This window comes from Perognathus longimembris, chromosome 7 (genome assembly GCF_023159225.1).
Source record: "Perognathus longimembris pacificus isolate PPM17 chromosome 7, ASM2315922v1, whole genome shotgun sequence".
In the NCBI taxonomy this organism is placed as follows: Eukaryota; Metazoa; Chordata; class Mammalia; order Rodentia; family Heteromyidae; genus Perognathus; species Perognathus longimembris.
In genome coordinates this window covers 23,414,381-23,429,283 of record NC_063167.1, presented here as the reverse complement: position 1 = coordinate 23,429,283, position 14,903 = coordinate 23,414,381, and the positions used below count along the sequence as shown (strand labels likewise).

At 50.9% G+C, this 14,903-nt stretch overlaps 1 protein-coding gene across 1 annotated transcript in view; it reads left to right on the top strand.

Moving 5' to 3' along the window:
- Nucleotides 1–14,903, top strand: part of Grik3 (glutamate ionotropic receptor kainate type subunit 3) — a 210,664-nt gene that overhangs the window by 164,252 nt on the left and 31,509 nt on the right. The window contains exons 9-10 of the mRNA XM_048350918.1: nt 2,447–2,560; nt 10,370–10,573. Of these exons, the coding sequence (XP_048206875.1) occupies nt 2,447–2,560; nt 10,370–10,573 (318 nt within the window). The remainder of the gene's footprint in view (nt 1–2,446; nt 2,561–10,369; nt 10,574–14,903) is intronic.

Genomic DNA, 14,903 nt, shown 5'->3' with positions numbered 1-14,903 from the left:
CTCTCATCCCTAGGGGGTCAGTTGCCTAGGGAATCGAAATCTCGTTGTCACCAGATACATTTAAGCAAAGATGGGACAATTGCTCCTCCATTTCCTACTGGGAGATGGGAGGAGATTCTCACCCTCAGAGAAAAGCTGAACCACAAGGATTCTAAGCTTCTCTGCCCCCCACCTTCTAAGGCCTCTGATTCCAGAGGAAAGCAAAGCCGGGGGCTTCCTTCTGACACACACAGCAGGTGTCACTGAGGTTACAGGGGCCCATGCAAGCTCCTGGGAACCGTCAGCCTGTGCTGTTGAAAGTCATGGTGCTGGGCCAAGAAGAAAGGTTTAACGTGCACCCCCAGTTCTCAGCATCTCTTGGGATCTGGCGGGGTAAGGGGCTCAGCTGCAGCTTTCCCTTACCTAGCAATTGTTCCCTGGGAGTCTCCTGGGCTCCTCTATGCCCCTACAGTGTGGTATGTGTAAGATGTGGCAGAGGCCAGGAGGTGGCAGAGGCCCCTAGGACCATGCTGAGCATCAGGGTCCATTCCTTTCCTCTTCCCCCTTCATGCCCTGGCTCTAACGCCTCATCCTGACTTCCATCTCACTCCTGAGCTCTCCAGCTCACCAATGGGGCTTCCCCAGGCACAGCTTGGGGGCAGGTAGGGGCGGATCCCAAACTAATCTGCTCCCAATCCCAGTTCTGGCCCCAGCACACCTGTGGCCACGGTTTTCCAACTTACAGGGGCCTCTGTGTGGGGGAGAGACGATCAAGAAATCCTCACCATCCCTCTATAACTACTCGTGTCAAATCACAGCAGTCCCTAAGGGATGGGACTGTGACTCCAACCCTCAGACCATCAGGGACAATAGTCTAGTCCTGCGCCAACTCCCTGAGTTCTTACCAGCCAACCTCCAGGTTCCACTTAGACCCTTGCAGTGGTGAACAGACTGTCTTCCCTGCACAGCAGAGGATGCAGTATTCACTTAAGCAGCTGTCATTTCTGCTTTCTCAAGCTACCACTCTTATCTCTGAAGATAGCCCAAATTCTAGGGATGGCACACATGATACCACATTCTATCCTGCACCTTTGTCAGGCATCAATAATTGATCACCCACCCTAGCGCTCCCTCCTTCTAAGCCCACCTGCAACATGCTTCTCCTAATAGCCCTCCTTGTGGCTTGTACAAATTAACTGTACTGAATATTCAATAAAAACTATTAACCCTGAACATAGGTTGGCCTGCGGCGTGCCCACCAGGGGCTCCTGTTTGCAGTCACCCTGTAATTATGAGCAGTGAGCTTCCTTGGTCTTGATCTTCCTTCTCCATAGCATCTGGTGTCCACCAGCACAAGTTGGGACTCAGTAGAGCTTGCCAGGGCAAGGGATCATGCACCATCAGGCAGATGTTTGCTGAGTACTTTCTGTACCCAGCTCTCTGCTTGGCACCTCAACACCAAGCTTGCCCCATTTAAGGAACGAGCTTCTTTAGTAGCCTGCCAGTCTCCTGTTCTGGTGGCCCTGGTGGTCTACACAGGCAGTGATTGGCCCTGAGAGGGTGCTGAGCCCCAGCACAGCCACTCTGCCTCTCCTATCACCACTTCTGTTTGCTAAGCTGGGTCATAGCTGATCCAGCCAGCTCCAGCCGGTGGCTTTGGGAGGATTAAGGCGGAATTACCCAAGCATAATTACATATCTCCCTGCTATCTGCTTTGCACAGCCCTCTGAATGGGATGTTTGCATTCAGCCTCTTCTGTTTAATTGATTTAAGTTCCCTTCGTATCCCCCAACTGAGCCAAGGGCAGAATAGGCATGCTGGAGGCTTCCTGAGAGAAAAAGGCCAAGCTGCAGTTCTACACTGGAGAACTGAAGAGCTGGGCAGAAAGGACTTTCAAGAGGCCTAAGGTTTTAGGATGATTTATCAATTGACCTTTCCTTTCCTCCTTCCAGCCTCAGACCCAATATTAATAAGGACACTGGGGGCAGCGGGGATGGGGGGGTGGGGGGATTTTGGCCATCATAGCCACGGTATTTGTCATCTTTAGAAGTAAAACCACAAAGCAAATTGCCTGCAAGCCCCCAGCCGCATTCAAGGCCCCTAGCAACATTCACCCTCTTGATGCTGCCACCCCTTAAAACAGCTTCAATAGCCAGTCTCCTGCCCCGCTTGCCTGCCTGCGTACCACTGGGCTCCTCCTTTGCTCAGTCCTCACACATAGGTGGCATCTGCCCTTGTTCCAGACTATCCTGGCTTTGGGAGGCATTTGCCACTAGAGCCAAACCCCAAAGTGAGCAAACCTTTCTAGAGGGTGTCCCCAGGCAGCCGCTACTCGGGATCTGCTCTGTTCCCCAGATGTTTTCCAAACATAGAGGCAATGACAGTGATGGCGGTGGTACCACAGGTGTGAGAAAAGAAGGGTGGACTGAGGACTTGGTGGCTATCTTCCATCTGTCTGTCCCTCCAGGTTGGGGTGTGGAGCCCTGCCGATGGGCTCAACATCACCGAGGTTGCCAAAGGCCGAGGTCCTAACGTGACTGACTCCCTGACCAACAGGTCGCTCATCGTCACCACAGTACTGGTAAGAGCCCAGAGGCCCCATGGGAAGTGTGCCTTTGGGTGGGCAGACACTCTGGGCTGGGGAACGAAACATCCCATCTTCCCCTCTGTTGCATCCTGAGAGCCTCTTTGAAGCTCCTGAGTGGCCAAGAGATAACAGCAAAGGGGTATGGAAGGTGGAAACTTCTAGGGTGACCCAGAAGGCTCCTAGAGGGAAGCTAGAACCCAGAACCTTTGTGGATGTCATAAGGGAAGACCTATGCTCATGTCTTTCACCTCCACCCACTCCCCAAGGAGTTAGAGTTTGATAGCATGGAGGCCAAAGGAGAAAAGGAGCTCAGCTGCCCGCCACAGTGGAACCAGAGCCTCCTCTCCCACCTCCATTCCCAGGGCAAAGTCTTTGCTCCATTCCTCTGGCGGTGGCCACACTAGTGAGCTTACCTGCTCACACATGCTCAGACGTGCCAACCTGTGGGGTCCTGTCCCACAGCTGGCAATCACCATTCTCTCTCTGTGGCTTCCTGTCTCTTCTCATCCCCCTCCTCCTTCAGAAGGAGGACTGAAAGGGTCTCCTTCTCTTGACCCATTTCAGCTCACAAGGTGGCTCATAGGGTCTTCCAGGCTCTCTGCACCTTGCAGCTCAGGAGTGAACAGGGGTACAGACTGAGCCATGGCCCCCTCTGACTGACAAGTTCCTCATGCGCCAGTGCCTCCTAGAGGGCTTAGGACAGACCTTGTCTTGGGGAAAGGAAGTCCATCACCTGGCAGAACCTGACTCAAGACAGCCTTGAGGACAGTTCTGGCCCTCGTCAGCTTCTTTTCAGGATATAGCAACTACTTGTAGGGCCCACACACTGAGTTTGCTCCTCTGTTTGGGATTAAGGAAGGCTGCCTTGGAGCAGCCAGGAATGGGTACCTCCTATGGTGTGCAGACAGGGGTGGCTTCCACCTACTTCCCCAGTAGAGGGAGCCTGGCCAGACCCTCCTGGATATTCCTGTGACCTCTAGTGTGACTCATAATGCATGTGGTTCGTGGATGGGTGGTTGATACCACAGAACAGTTAGGGATCTAACTGGAAAATGTCCATGCTTCTAAGAATCCTAAGGAATGGCCAACATGGCGGCCCTATCCATTTCAGAGAGGAGTTGCCGTCTGTGGGTCTCATCTCCAGTTCCCCGAGTTGTGATTGCTGGGAAAGCCCTGTCTAAAGGGACAGAATGGCTGTGCAGTTGGGGAGAAACCAGCCCTCTCCTTAGGGAAAGACCCCAACTGGAACCTTCCCCACAGCCAGATTTTGTGATCCACCTTGTTGACTAGATAAATATATATCTTTAAAAAAAAATCCAACTGCTGAAACCAGTAAGTCAAGAGATCTCAACAGGAACAAGAGAAAGAAAAACTGTCATGTGAAAATATACGAGATAAAAATAAACAAAAAGAGCAAAGGGAGGTGAGTCTGATACTGATGAACAATTACAGGAATATGGATGTGGATTAAAAATAGAAAAGATAAAAGGAGAGCGTGAGGAGAGCAAAATAGAAAAGGTTAAGAGGAAAATAATGAAGAGAAAATGAAGGTAAGGAAGGAGATTAAAAGGGAAGATATTAAGAAGGGCAAAAAATTAAATAATTTACGGCTCCGACTAGACAAGGTAAAAAATGTTAAACCAAAATGTCACAAAGTGAAAGGATAAAAGTGTGACAAAGCTAAAATATAAAAGGGTAAAAATAAAATAATAAAAAGGTGGTAAAAGATTAAACGCAGAGCTGCATAAACTGTGTGATATAAATAAAACACTTTTTTTTTTGGCAAGGCAAGGCTTTAAAAAGGTAAAACCGGCATGATTTAAGAGATTAGGAGAGATGATTAAATGGGCAAAGGTGTTAGGACCACAAAACAATGGTCTAAACAGAAAGAGGTAAGCTAAGGATACACCCAAAGGATGTAAAGCATCACCACCTTGAAAGACCAGAGGGGCAAACTTTATTGGCACGCCGGCGGCCTGATTTCAAGGGCATAAGCCCTCTGCGGCAGCACAGGGCTTCTTTCTACACAAGCAGAGACAGAATCAGACAGACGTTGCATGCTCTCCACCTGCCAATCTTCCCAATGTCTCTCACCCATGCTCACAGCTTCTTGCAAGAGCTCTCCGGACCCACAGGGCTCACTTCATCACCACAGATCCCATTCTAGCTTTGGCTGGCTCCCAGGTACCCCAGAGGATGGGGAAGGAGAGAAGCCCCTCTTGGCTCATAGCCTGGACACCACTCCATCTGCCCCACAGCCTCTCTGCCTCAAAGCATTGAGGCAGACACACCCCAAGGTGCCGGGTGCCAGGTGCCAGAGATGGGACAGTACAGTGGCTCAGGGTGCAGAGTTTAGAGCTGAGTCTTGCTGTGAGTCTTGTGACTTACCGTGTGCCCTGACATGTTGCCTGCTCTGTGCCTATCATCTCTCTGGAAAGAGGGGACTGGTAATTATACCAACTTCATAGACTTGAGAGGATCAAGTATAGAGTATGGAGCAAGCGCTAAATGATAGCCATTATTGTATTCATTGGTACTGATTACAAACCTAGGCGCTGGTGAGTTCAGATAGAATATGACACACAGACTGGGTCTTGGAGAGAAAACCTGGGCTTTCATCCACAAGCAGAGCCCTGAACTTCAGGTTTGCCTTTGGATGCTTTTCAGGTGCAGGAGCGTCTCCTAAACCATCCCCAGACCCCATGGTTCTCTCATTTTTGTATTTGACTCCTTAGTTCCCTCTCCTCTCCAAGTGCTGGCCTCTAAAGGCATTAAAGTTTTCTAACTCCTCTAGGGAGGTTCTCATGGTTCTAGTCTCCTACAGAGATATAAAACTCCAGATCAGCCACTGCCTTCTTCCCATTTCTTAGCCATAGTCTAAGTCCAGGCCCTGACATCACAGAAACTCCCTACAACTAGCCCCATCACCTGGACCTCAGGCCTGACTGCTAACTCACTTCAAGGGGACAGCCTGTGTCCACAGCAGGGAGCGCAGTCCATCTTAACCCCATCACAAATAGCCCATGCTTACAGGGCAAGGGAGAGATGGACTCCAATTCAGCTCCCTCCATCCTCACTAACCAGAGATCCCCAGGATCATGCTGCCCCTCCCAGAGGGGCAGTCAGAAACAAACAAGCAGGCAGGGGAGTAGAGTGAAAACGTCACCCCTGGATGATGTGACACACCACCTTCACATGGGTCTTCAAGAAATGCTGTGCCCACCTGAGAACACAGTCCTCAGAGTCCCTCAGGAGAGAGATTGCCCACTCCCACCAAGGACAAACCAAGGACCCCCTGAAAACCTCAAACCTCTCACCACTGTCAGCATATCCGGAGCCCAGGAGTATACTCTCAGGGTTTGGCTCTTTGGGGCAGTTGGGCACCCGCTCAGCTGACCTGGCTGAAAACCCAGCCCTATGTTTAGCAGCCTGAATGCAGGGCCAGCACCTCCTGCTGAGAGCATACCACACCACCCCCCCCACCTGTCTGAGTGTGTTGTCAGGGCAACAGTGCTTTGAGTGACAGGCAAACACCAAGGCAGAGGACAAGAACATCAAACTGCTCTGCCCCTGGGGACAGGGTCTGGAGGTGAAAACCTGCAGAGAGGGCCTCTTCCCCTCCTTCATTTCCCTGGGGTCTGGACCCAGTAGACAGTAGCAGATCCTTTCAGACCCCCTAAATCTGCCTCTTATTCTCTTGCCATGGACAGACAGACAGACCTGACCCCACCTTCTCTGATTCCAGAGCAAACAGTTGTCTTCCCTTTTCCTGAGCCTAAACCAGATCAGGGGCCTGGAAACCTGCCCTGCTCACCCTCCCTGCAAGCCCAGCCTCTCTTCTGGTTCTGCTCTTCCACAAGTTCATGAAAAATTCATCTACCCAAACCTCAGCTCACACACAGAGAAAGCACACGGGCCTCGCTCCTGGGGCCCCGCGTTTGAAGGCTCAGGGTTCTTTTGGCTGCAGATGTGAGCAGTGATCAGCATGCATGTGGGTGGGTGTGTGGGTGAGGGGGCCAGTCATGTGGGGCATCTGCTTATGCAGCGATGGCATATTTGTACTGAGTGCACATCGTGACCCACATAGATTCTGCTGCCAGAAAGGCAGGAACCCCTAGCACCCAGCAGCAGCCGAAGGGAAAAGCCAAAGCCAGAACGTGGACTGGGACACCATCCCAGGCCAGAGATCATCCTAGGCCTGTTCTGCTGTTCTACCAGAAAGACGCCAAGGCCCGCAGTCTGAGTTGCTTGGCCTGTGAGTCCAGGCAGAGACAGGCAAATAGAAGATCTGAGCATGTGGCCAATGGTGCCTTGGTTCTGTGTACATGCATGTATTTATGGATTGACATTGCCCAAGTCAGAGAGAGGACGTGCCATTATCACTGTCTAGCCTCTGAATCCTTCCTCACATGTTGTTAGCCTCCAGGCCCTTCTCCAAATCCAGCATTCTGTGAATGGGAGAAGCTTAGCACTAGGGCTGGCATTCACATTGCTCTAAGCTTTACTGATTGTAGAGAAACCAGACTCAGAGCCCGGTGACGGAAAGTCAGAAAAGGTTATTTTTCTGGACCCCTGTTTTCTGTGACTTGTTGAAGAGAAATATTACCCCTGGTCCTACGGCTCTTCTCCCAAAGCAATAGGAGAGCGTGAAGTTATGAAATTGAGGGCACCTTCACTGAGCAATCGATTAGCAGCCGAGAGAGCTTGTGAATTGGCTGTCTGGACATTTCCAGTAATAAATTGTGAAATAGTCCATGAATAAGTAGTTGGCGGAGTTCAGAATTACCCCCTAGGAAATGTTGCAGGTCTAGAGACACATTACTAAGGCGAGCACCATTTTAATGCTCTGGGCTTTGGCTGTTAAATATGTATGCCATCCGCAAAGCACTTCCCGAAATTAATGGCATTTTACAGCTGCTCCGAAGGCAGCGTATTTATATGGAGATGTATAGATTCTGGGGCTGTGGTGGCTTCACAAATGAAGTTCTAATTTTAGAGGATAAGTCCTGGGAGGGGCGTGGAGAGGGGGGTCAGAAAGTATACTATCTTGGGGACCTCTTTGAGATGGTTTTCTGTTGCCAGCCATGATTTTTATCCTGTGGTGACATTGGGTGCGGTCTCTAGGTGGGAAAGGTGACCGCAGTAACAGGCTAATCAGCACTCAGGATAAAGAAGATGACAGTAATGGTAATAATGATAATAATAACAATAAGTAATATTGGCAACTAACACTGGCCAGGCACTAAATGTTTTACCTGAGTTGAGTCACTTTATCTTCACTAAAATTCTCTATTATTATTAAAGTGGGGATTATGTTATTATATTCATTTTATAGGAAGAGGTGGGAATCTATCTATATGTGTTAGTGGTTCCCCTGAGGATGATGGTATCTTTCTTTTAGAGAAAGAACTCGAATCATTTACTTGAGAGATAAAATCAGGGCCAACAGGGACAGTGGTGTATCTTGTACACTGCATAAGAGCATCAGCTAGAAGGATGAGACTGGGCTGAAATCCCACTCGGGCCTGTTCCCTATGGCCAGGGTGCAGAGCAGCTCAGAGACTGATTTATATGAAAGTCATGTCTGGACCAAGTCCTCTCTCCTCCACGCAGCCTTTACACTTGCCCCAGACACTGCCTGGATCCTTCGCTGAGCTGGCTGCTTGCTTGGTGAGAAGAGGCAGTGGGAGCTAGTGTGATGCTAGCCGAAAAGCACAGCCTCCCACCCATCTTGACTAAGCAGTCATTTTCTTGGGGTCCCTGGAGAGTGGGGAGCCCCTTGGGAGTTCAGATATTCCCTGGCTGCCTCTCTGGAACACCTCAAAAGATTCCTAAAAGCTGGAGCCCATCAGTCAGGGAAACGATGGGGTGTTGGGAGGCAGTAGTACTAGGGAAACAAGGCTGAAGCAGGAGCCTGGCTAGCAGCTGCTGGCAGAGTTCCACAGAGGGTCAACACTGGCCTCCCTCCACCTATCCCCACCCCCAGGGGTCCATGAGGTCAAGAGAAAGGCCTCTCACCATTGGGGAGGACAATGAAACACCTCCATAGTTAGCTGTGTGCCTTACTGAGGCTTTGTGGACATGGGCCTCCCAGTCTCTGCACTCTGCCAGCTGCCCCCCACCCAGCTGCAAGCTTGAAGCATTCTAACACCTGAGGGTACCATGGTGAGTTTGAGGGAAGATAGCCTATGGGAAAAGCCAGGCACATACTAACCAGATGAGGAAGAAGGCCCAGGGGAGTCAGGAGAGAATAAGGATTGGTCCAGAAGCAGGCCCAGGAGAGAAGCTCTGGACCTGAGTGTGGGACCTAGGAAAGCAGGTGACATCAGGAAAGTCTGACCCAAGGGAGAGAAAGGAAAACAGAACCAGGAGGAGATTCATCCTGATTGGTTGGAAAGGATGGGAACAGACTCTATCCTTGTAGTAACTCCAGTGTGATGTTGGGCAGCATACTGACCTCTTGTTTCCTCATCTATCACATGGGGATAATGTCACCACCTGGCAAGCTAGTGAGACTTAAACAGCCTGTGACTTGAGTCTAAAGATGATTCCTGGTGCATGATAGGAACTCAATAAATCCTGAGCTTTCTGGAAATTCAGTTCCACCCCACCTCAGCATGGGGACTTAAAAGTGAGTTTGAGTGGTGGAGCCAGCTGAAACACGGGACTCTTGTTGTTGGCCTCTGGGACTCCACTGGGGGCCTGGATCTTGCCACCTCAGAACCCACAGTTCCTCACTCAGTGAACCTCACACTGGATGGGTTCAAACTCTTTCCTTTCTCAGGCGTTCTGCCTCTGCTCAACTGTTCTTCATAGGGAGTTCCAAATGAGAAGTCAGGCAAAGCCCAGCCTTTTCCAAGCCTCTCTCTGGCTCTCTCCGCCATCTGAAGGGGTGGTGTGTGGAAGGGGAGCCTGCCGTGGGACAGCTGTCACTCACCCCACAAGCCGCCTCCCTGAGGATCATCCCTCCCCTGGGAGAGACAAGCCCCATACAAATGGAGCTGTCACTGCTATCAGCCATTGCTCACCTGACAGAACTTAAATAAGGAACTGAGAGAGTCCTGGGAAGACAAAGGAATCAAGGGTGTGTAGATCTAATCTGAGAACCAGGAGTTGGGGAAAAGCCAGGGAAGACAATTGATGAGGACTTTCTAGAGCAGACACCAGGGAAGTTCTGAGAGGGGCTACTCAGATACAGTTTCCCAGATTCCCTGGTTCATGGGGAGGGGGGAATGTGGAGGGAATCTGCTCTTCTGGGGCCCATATTCTGAGAACTCTGGCCCACATCACGATTGCCACAGAGAGAACCAGTGCTTTGGAATTAGGTGAACCTGAGTTCAAATCCCGGCCCTACTTAGCTAGTTCTGTAACCTCTGGGCAACTAAGTCCATGACTACCTTCTGAGCCAGGGGCCACCAGAGGGCTCCAAACTGGTTCCTAGAACTGTGCTTTCCCTTTCCCCACGTACAGACCAGTCATCTCAGCCACCCCCAAGTTGGCTCATGCCTGTAATCCTACCTACCCAGGAGACGGAAATCTGAAGATCACAGTTCAAAACCAGCTTGGGCAGGAAAGTCCATGAGACCCTTATCTCCAATTAACTATCACAAAAAAAAAAAAATCCAGAAGTGGAGCTGTGGCTCAAGTGGTCAAGCACAAGCACAAGTCTTGATCAGATAAGCTCAGGGACAGCACCCAGGCCCCGAGTTCAAGCCCCAGAACACACTCAAACCAAAGAGCCATCCACCATTGATTCCACCCCTCTCACTCAGCCCGTGTCCCCTCTCCCATTTGTCTCTGCAGGAGGAGCCCTTTGTCATGTTCCGGAAATCAGACAGGACTCTGTATGGGAATGACCGGTTTGAGGGTTACTGCATTGACCTGCTCAAGGAGCTGGCCCACATCCTGGGCTTCTCCTACGAGATCCGGCTGGTAGAAGACGGCAAGTACGGGGCCCAGGATGACAAGGGCCAATGGAATGGCATGGTCAAGGAACTCATCGACCACGTAAGCTGGGACTGGAACCTGGGGCTCAAGGGAGGACCCTTGGGAGCCCAGTGAGGTACACTTTAAAAATTAGGACCTTGCACCCCAGCATGCCCTGGGGACCAAGGAGGTAGAGGTGAAGGTTGTATCCTTGAAGACTCACAGGGACCCATGTGGAGAAGTGTGCTCTAGCTCTCCTGGGCCTACCTTGCTTAGGCCCCTGGCCTCCCAGACATCCCTGTCCAGGCAAACACACATTCACAATCCCATGGGCCCAGTGAATTGAGTCTGGAACTGCTCCAGTCCTCTGCTCCTTGAACACCTGTAGAAGGGTGTCTGTCCCAGCCATGTGAACAAGGTACCAGAACACAACTCTGGGACACAGACAGACCTCATGCTCCCTTGAGTCGCTTTGGGTCCTCAGTGAAGACAGATGCTCCAGGGAATGGGCTGAGGGCTCAGATGGAGGAGTGAGCAAGGTAGCATCTCCCTGGGCTGTGGAGAGGACCCTGGGAGCAAGGGGCCAGAGCAAGCAGAGGGACCAGCTGGTGGAAGGGGCCTGGGGCTTATGGAACATGACATAATCCCCCCTCCTCCAGGAGTGTTGTGACAGTGGTGCCGGGTGCAAGGCCTGGTCCATAGTCAACCCAATAAGCAAGTGCCTTGCAAGATGCTCTGAGCAAACACATCCCAGCTCCCTAGCTCCTGGAAGCTCAGGCTGTACTCCAGTAGACTGGGGTGCAAGTGCAGCCTTTCCCACCTCATAGATGCGTGGCTAGATAAGTCCACAAAGTCATCAGCCTCCCTAGGCTCCAGTCATCATCACAGCCCCTAAGGGAGGTGTGGAAACACAGTGAGGTACCATTCTCATAGGCTCGCCTACCACGGGACATTCATTACCTGCCTTCTAGCTCAGGACCCTCAGTGGAACGGAAGCAGCATCCATCCAAACATTGTGTCTGAAGGGAAGGCAGGCAAGGACCTGACTGGACCCCTTAGCCTCATCTTCCTCTCCCTCATCCTTAGGACAGCCTATAATGGCAGCGCTGTCAGTGACGCCCACTGTGCAGATACAGTGGCTGAGGCAGAGAGAGAGAAAGGCTCCAGCTAGTGTGTGGTGGGGCTGGACTCAAATTGGTAGAGTCTGGCAGCTCTGTGCCTCAGTAGCCCTGGGCCCTCTATAGAGAGCCCACCCTAACAAGGCGCTAGAGCAGAGACGAGCTCGTGCAGTAATCTTTGCAGCCCCTAGTAGGAGAGAACATGAATTTGGGCTGGGTTTGGTTTTCACTCTGCCATTGAGTCCCTGTGTGTTCCTGGACAGTCTCTTAGCCTCCTGTGCCTCAGTTTCCTCATCGGTTAAAGGGGAGTGATACGAATGGGCCTACCTCAAAGATTGCTGTGAGTCAGTGTATTCGTTGTCTAGTCAGCACAGCCTCCATATTTGCTCTTATTATTGTTGTTGTCGTTGTTGTTTTATTGTATCCATTATTCTTTGGAGGCTGTTGGAGTCAGGGCAGGGGAGGATCAGGAAGTCCCATATTCCAGTTTCTGACTCACATGTGAGAAGGACACCTGCTGCCCTCATCCCTGCTTGCCGTGAGGCTCAGAGCAGACAACAGGTGGAGAAGAGGCCTCTAGCTCGTTGAGCTTCTTAGCTGGAAGGGTGTAGAATTGTCACTGTTATTAGTAATAACAGTAATTACCATGGAAATGAGCCAGCAGTTCCCCCCCCCCATCAGTACCTCCATTTACCCACTTTCCTGCACCTGTAAGTGGAGTTCTGCCATCCCAGGCTCTAGGTGCCTCTGAGCCTGGCATTTGAAAAGGGGCTGCGGAAGAAAAGGGCGGGGTCATGTGGAGACCCATCACCCCTGGCTCCCCCCCAGTGGCATGGGAGCTTTGAGGAGATGTTTTTTAAAGGGATATGATGAGACAGCCCAGCAGCAGCCAGACCCTCCTGAGTCACCCCTCAGCTGAGGAAACGGGGAGTCTCATTCACAGCCTCCAGGTTTCTGGGCTACACTTCAGGAGGCCTCATATCCATCAAGGCCATGAGCCCTGATGGGACATGCAGAGGATCTTGTTAAACCTGATTCCTTACAATTGATGAGCCTATTAATCCTAGCTTGGTGCCATTTTTAATAACATCATAACCATTTATTAGTGTCGTCAGATAATTAGTCTTCTCACTAGCTCATAGAAAGCATGGTAAAGACTTGACAATATTATTACTTCCTTATTAGGGATCTGAACATAGGTGTAAAAAATGATGAATATTCACCTTTGTAAGTGTCTGCCTCCTGAGGCCCATTAGGAAACCCTGGATTTAAAACGTCCTTTCTTGACTCTCTGCTGGCTGCTGTCCATCGTACATGGCCTTCCAAGAAGCCAGGGCTGTAAAGGAAGATGGGGCACCTGAAGGAGGCACCCCCTTTCCTCCTGCCAACACATACACCTTCCCTAAGCCACCTGGAACACAGGAACAGCAAACGTGATTAGACAGAGTGGTGATTACTGCATCCATCATCCGTCTCTCCATTGCTGCTGCCTGCTTCTTATTCCCCTCTCAGATGCCTTCTACTCCCTGCCTGAAATTACACCCAGGTCTGACAACTCTGTAATCCAGTTGGAATGGATTCAGATAACTGGTCCGGCACATTTCAACAGAGAGTGAGAAAGTTACACGCAGCCTCTCTGGCCTACATTTCTAAATCTGTAAAATGGGGCTAATCAAAGAGCCTTTGGAGCCGGCGGCTGGCCTCCAAGAATCATCAGAGCCCACAGAGCCCATCCTGGATGATGGTCCTCAGTTCTCCCCCTGAGAAGATCTGGCCTGGCAAGATCAGAGGCGAAGAGGATCCGGAACACATGGGGCAACAGGTCATCATCAGAGGCTAGGCTTGTGGTTAATGGCTGTCTGTGATCTGCTAAGGGGTTCTCCATGGCCTATAAGATTGGCCTGGGCAAAGATGGCGATAAGAAATGGTCATAGAAAGTTTGTACATCAGCCATTCCCTGGTGAAGAAGTAACCTTCACAAATGTCCCCTCTGTTCACTCATAACCCTGAGTGTAGACCAGAGATGGTCTTGTGGGTCTGAGAGCAGTGGAGAGTCCATGTAGTCCATCCCAAGAAACCCTGGAGGAAGGTCATGGAGACTTGAAAGAGGCAGGAGGTAGCCAGCCCCTGTTTCCTTGGCCAGCAGCAATCAGAGATGCAGGGAAGACATCAGTTCGTTTCTACTTCCCTGGTAGTCTAGAAAATAGCAGTGACAGTTGGGTAAGGAGGGTATGGACTTAGAAAGCTGCACCCTGACACCAGTCATAGCCTTGAGGCTATGGACTCTGACCTCCCAGCCGCCAGCCATGATGGGAAAAGCTGGAATCAGTGACGCATTTCCATTGCTCTACTCGAGTCTCAACGAGGAAACAGGTATTGGTTCTGGGCTATATGCCATGGTCCTAAGCCATGTTTTCAAGCATTGTTACCCTACTCAAGCATGTTCTCCAGCCCTGGGCAAGCTGGGGGTTCACCGAAGGTGAGCCAGAGCTCTGGATAGAGAAGGGCACATTCAGGGTAGGAAAACAGGTAGATTTCAAGGATGGCTATTCAGGACAGTGACTAAGGAGACACAAGGAATGGGAAATATCACCAAGACCTACCTGAAGTGAGACCCCAGTGCTGGGGATCTACTGGCCAGGCAGAAGGAAGAGAATAGCAGATATTAGGTGGACCCATAGGGCAACAGGCAGTGGGAGACGGTCAGATCAACTGTCAGAGACAGTTTGGCTTCAGGGAGAATGGGGTGCTAAGCAGGGAAACAGACTGATCTTGGATCATGAGGCCGGGGGAAGAGCAAAGCAGGACCCTGGGGGACATTATGGAACTCATTTTTTTCCAATAAAATTTTATTAAGCCCCCATTTTATGTCAGGCTTTGTGCTGATCCCACGAGGTACATCTGTGAGGGAAACAAACTTAAACCCAGTCCTCCTGGAATTTATGTACTGTCAGGGAAACAAGACATTAAATAGTCACTTGCAAATAAAAATTCAGTTGGGATCAGAGTGCCAAGGAGCATTCTGGCAGCTGTGGGAACGCATAACCAGGATGGAATCTATCTGGTGGTGGGGGATGGGGTGGGACAGAGGCTTACCAACTCTGACCCCCTTGAGCTGTGCTAGGGCAGGCCCTGTCCTGTCTGTGATTCCCTTGCCAGAGATCTATGGGGCTGTTGGAGAGATGGAGCCTACGGTGCATCCATCCTGGGTTCAAGGGGATATGAAGCAGGGAGAAGCTGCCATCATTTGTGAAAGACAGCAGCACAGGAGAGAGCCTGCTGGGACTCGAATA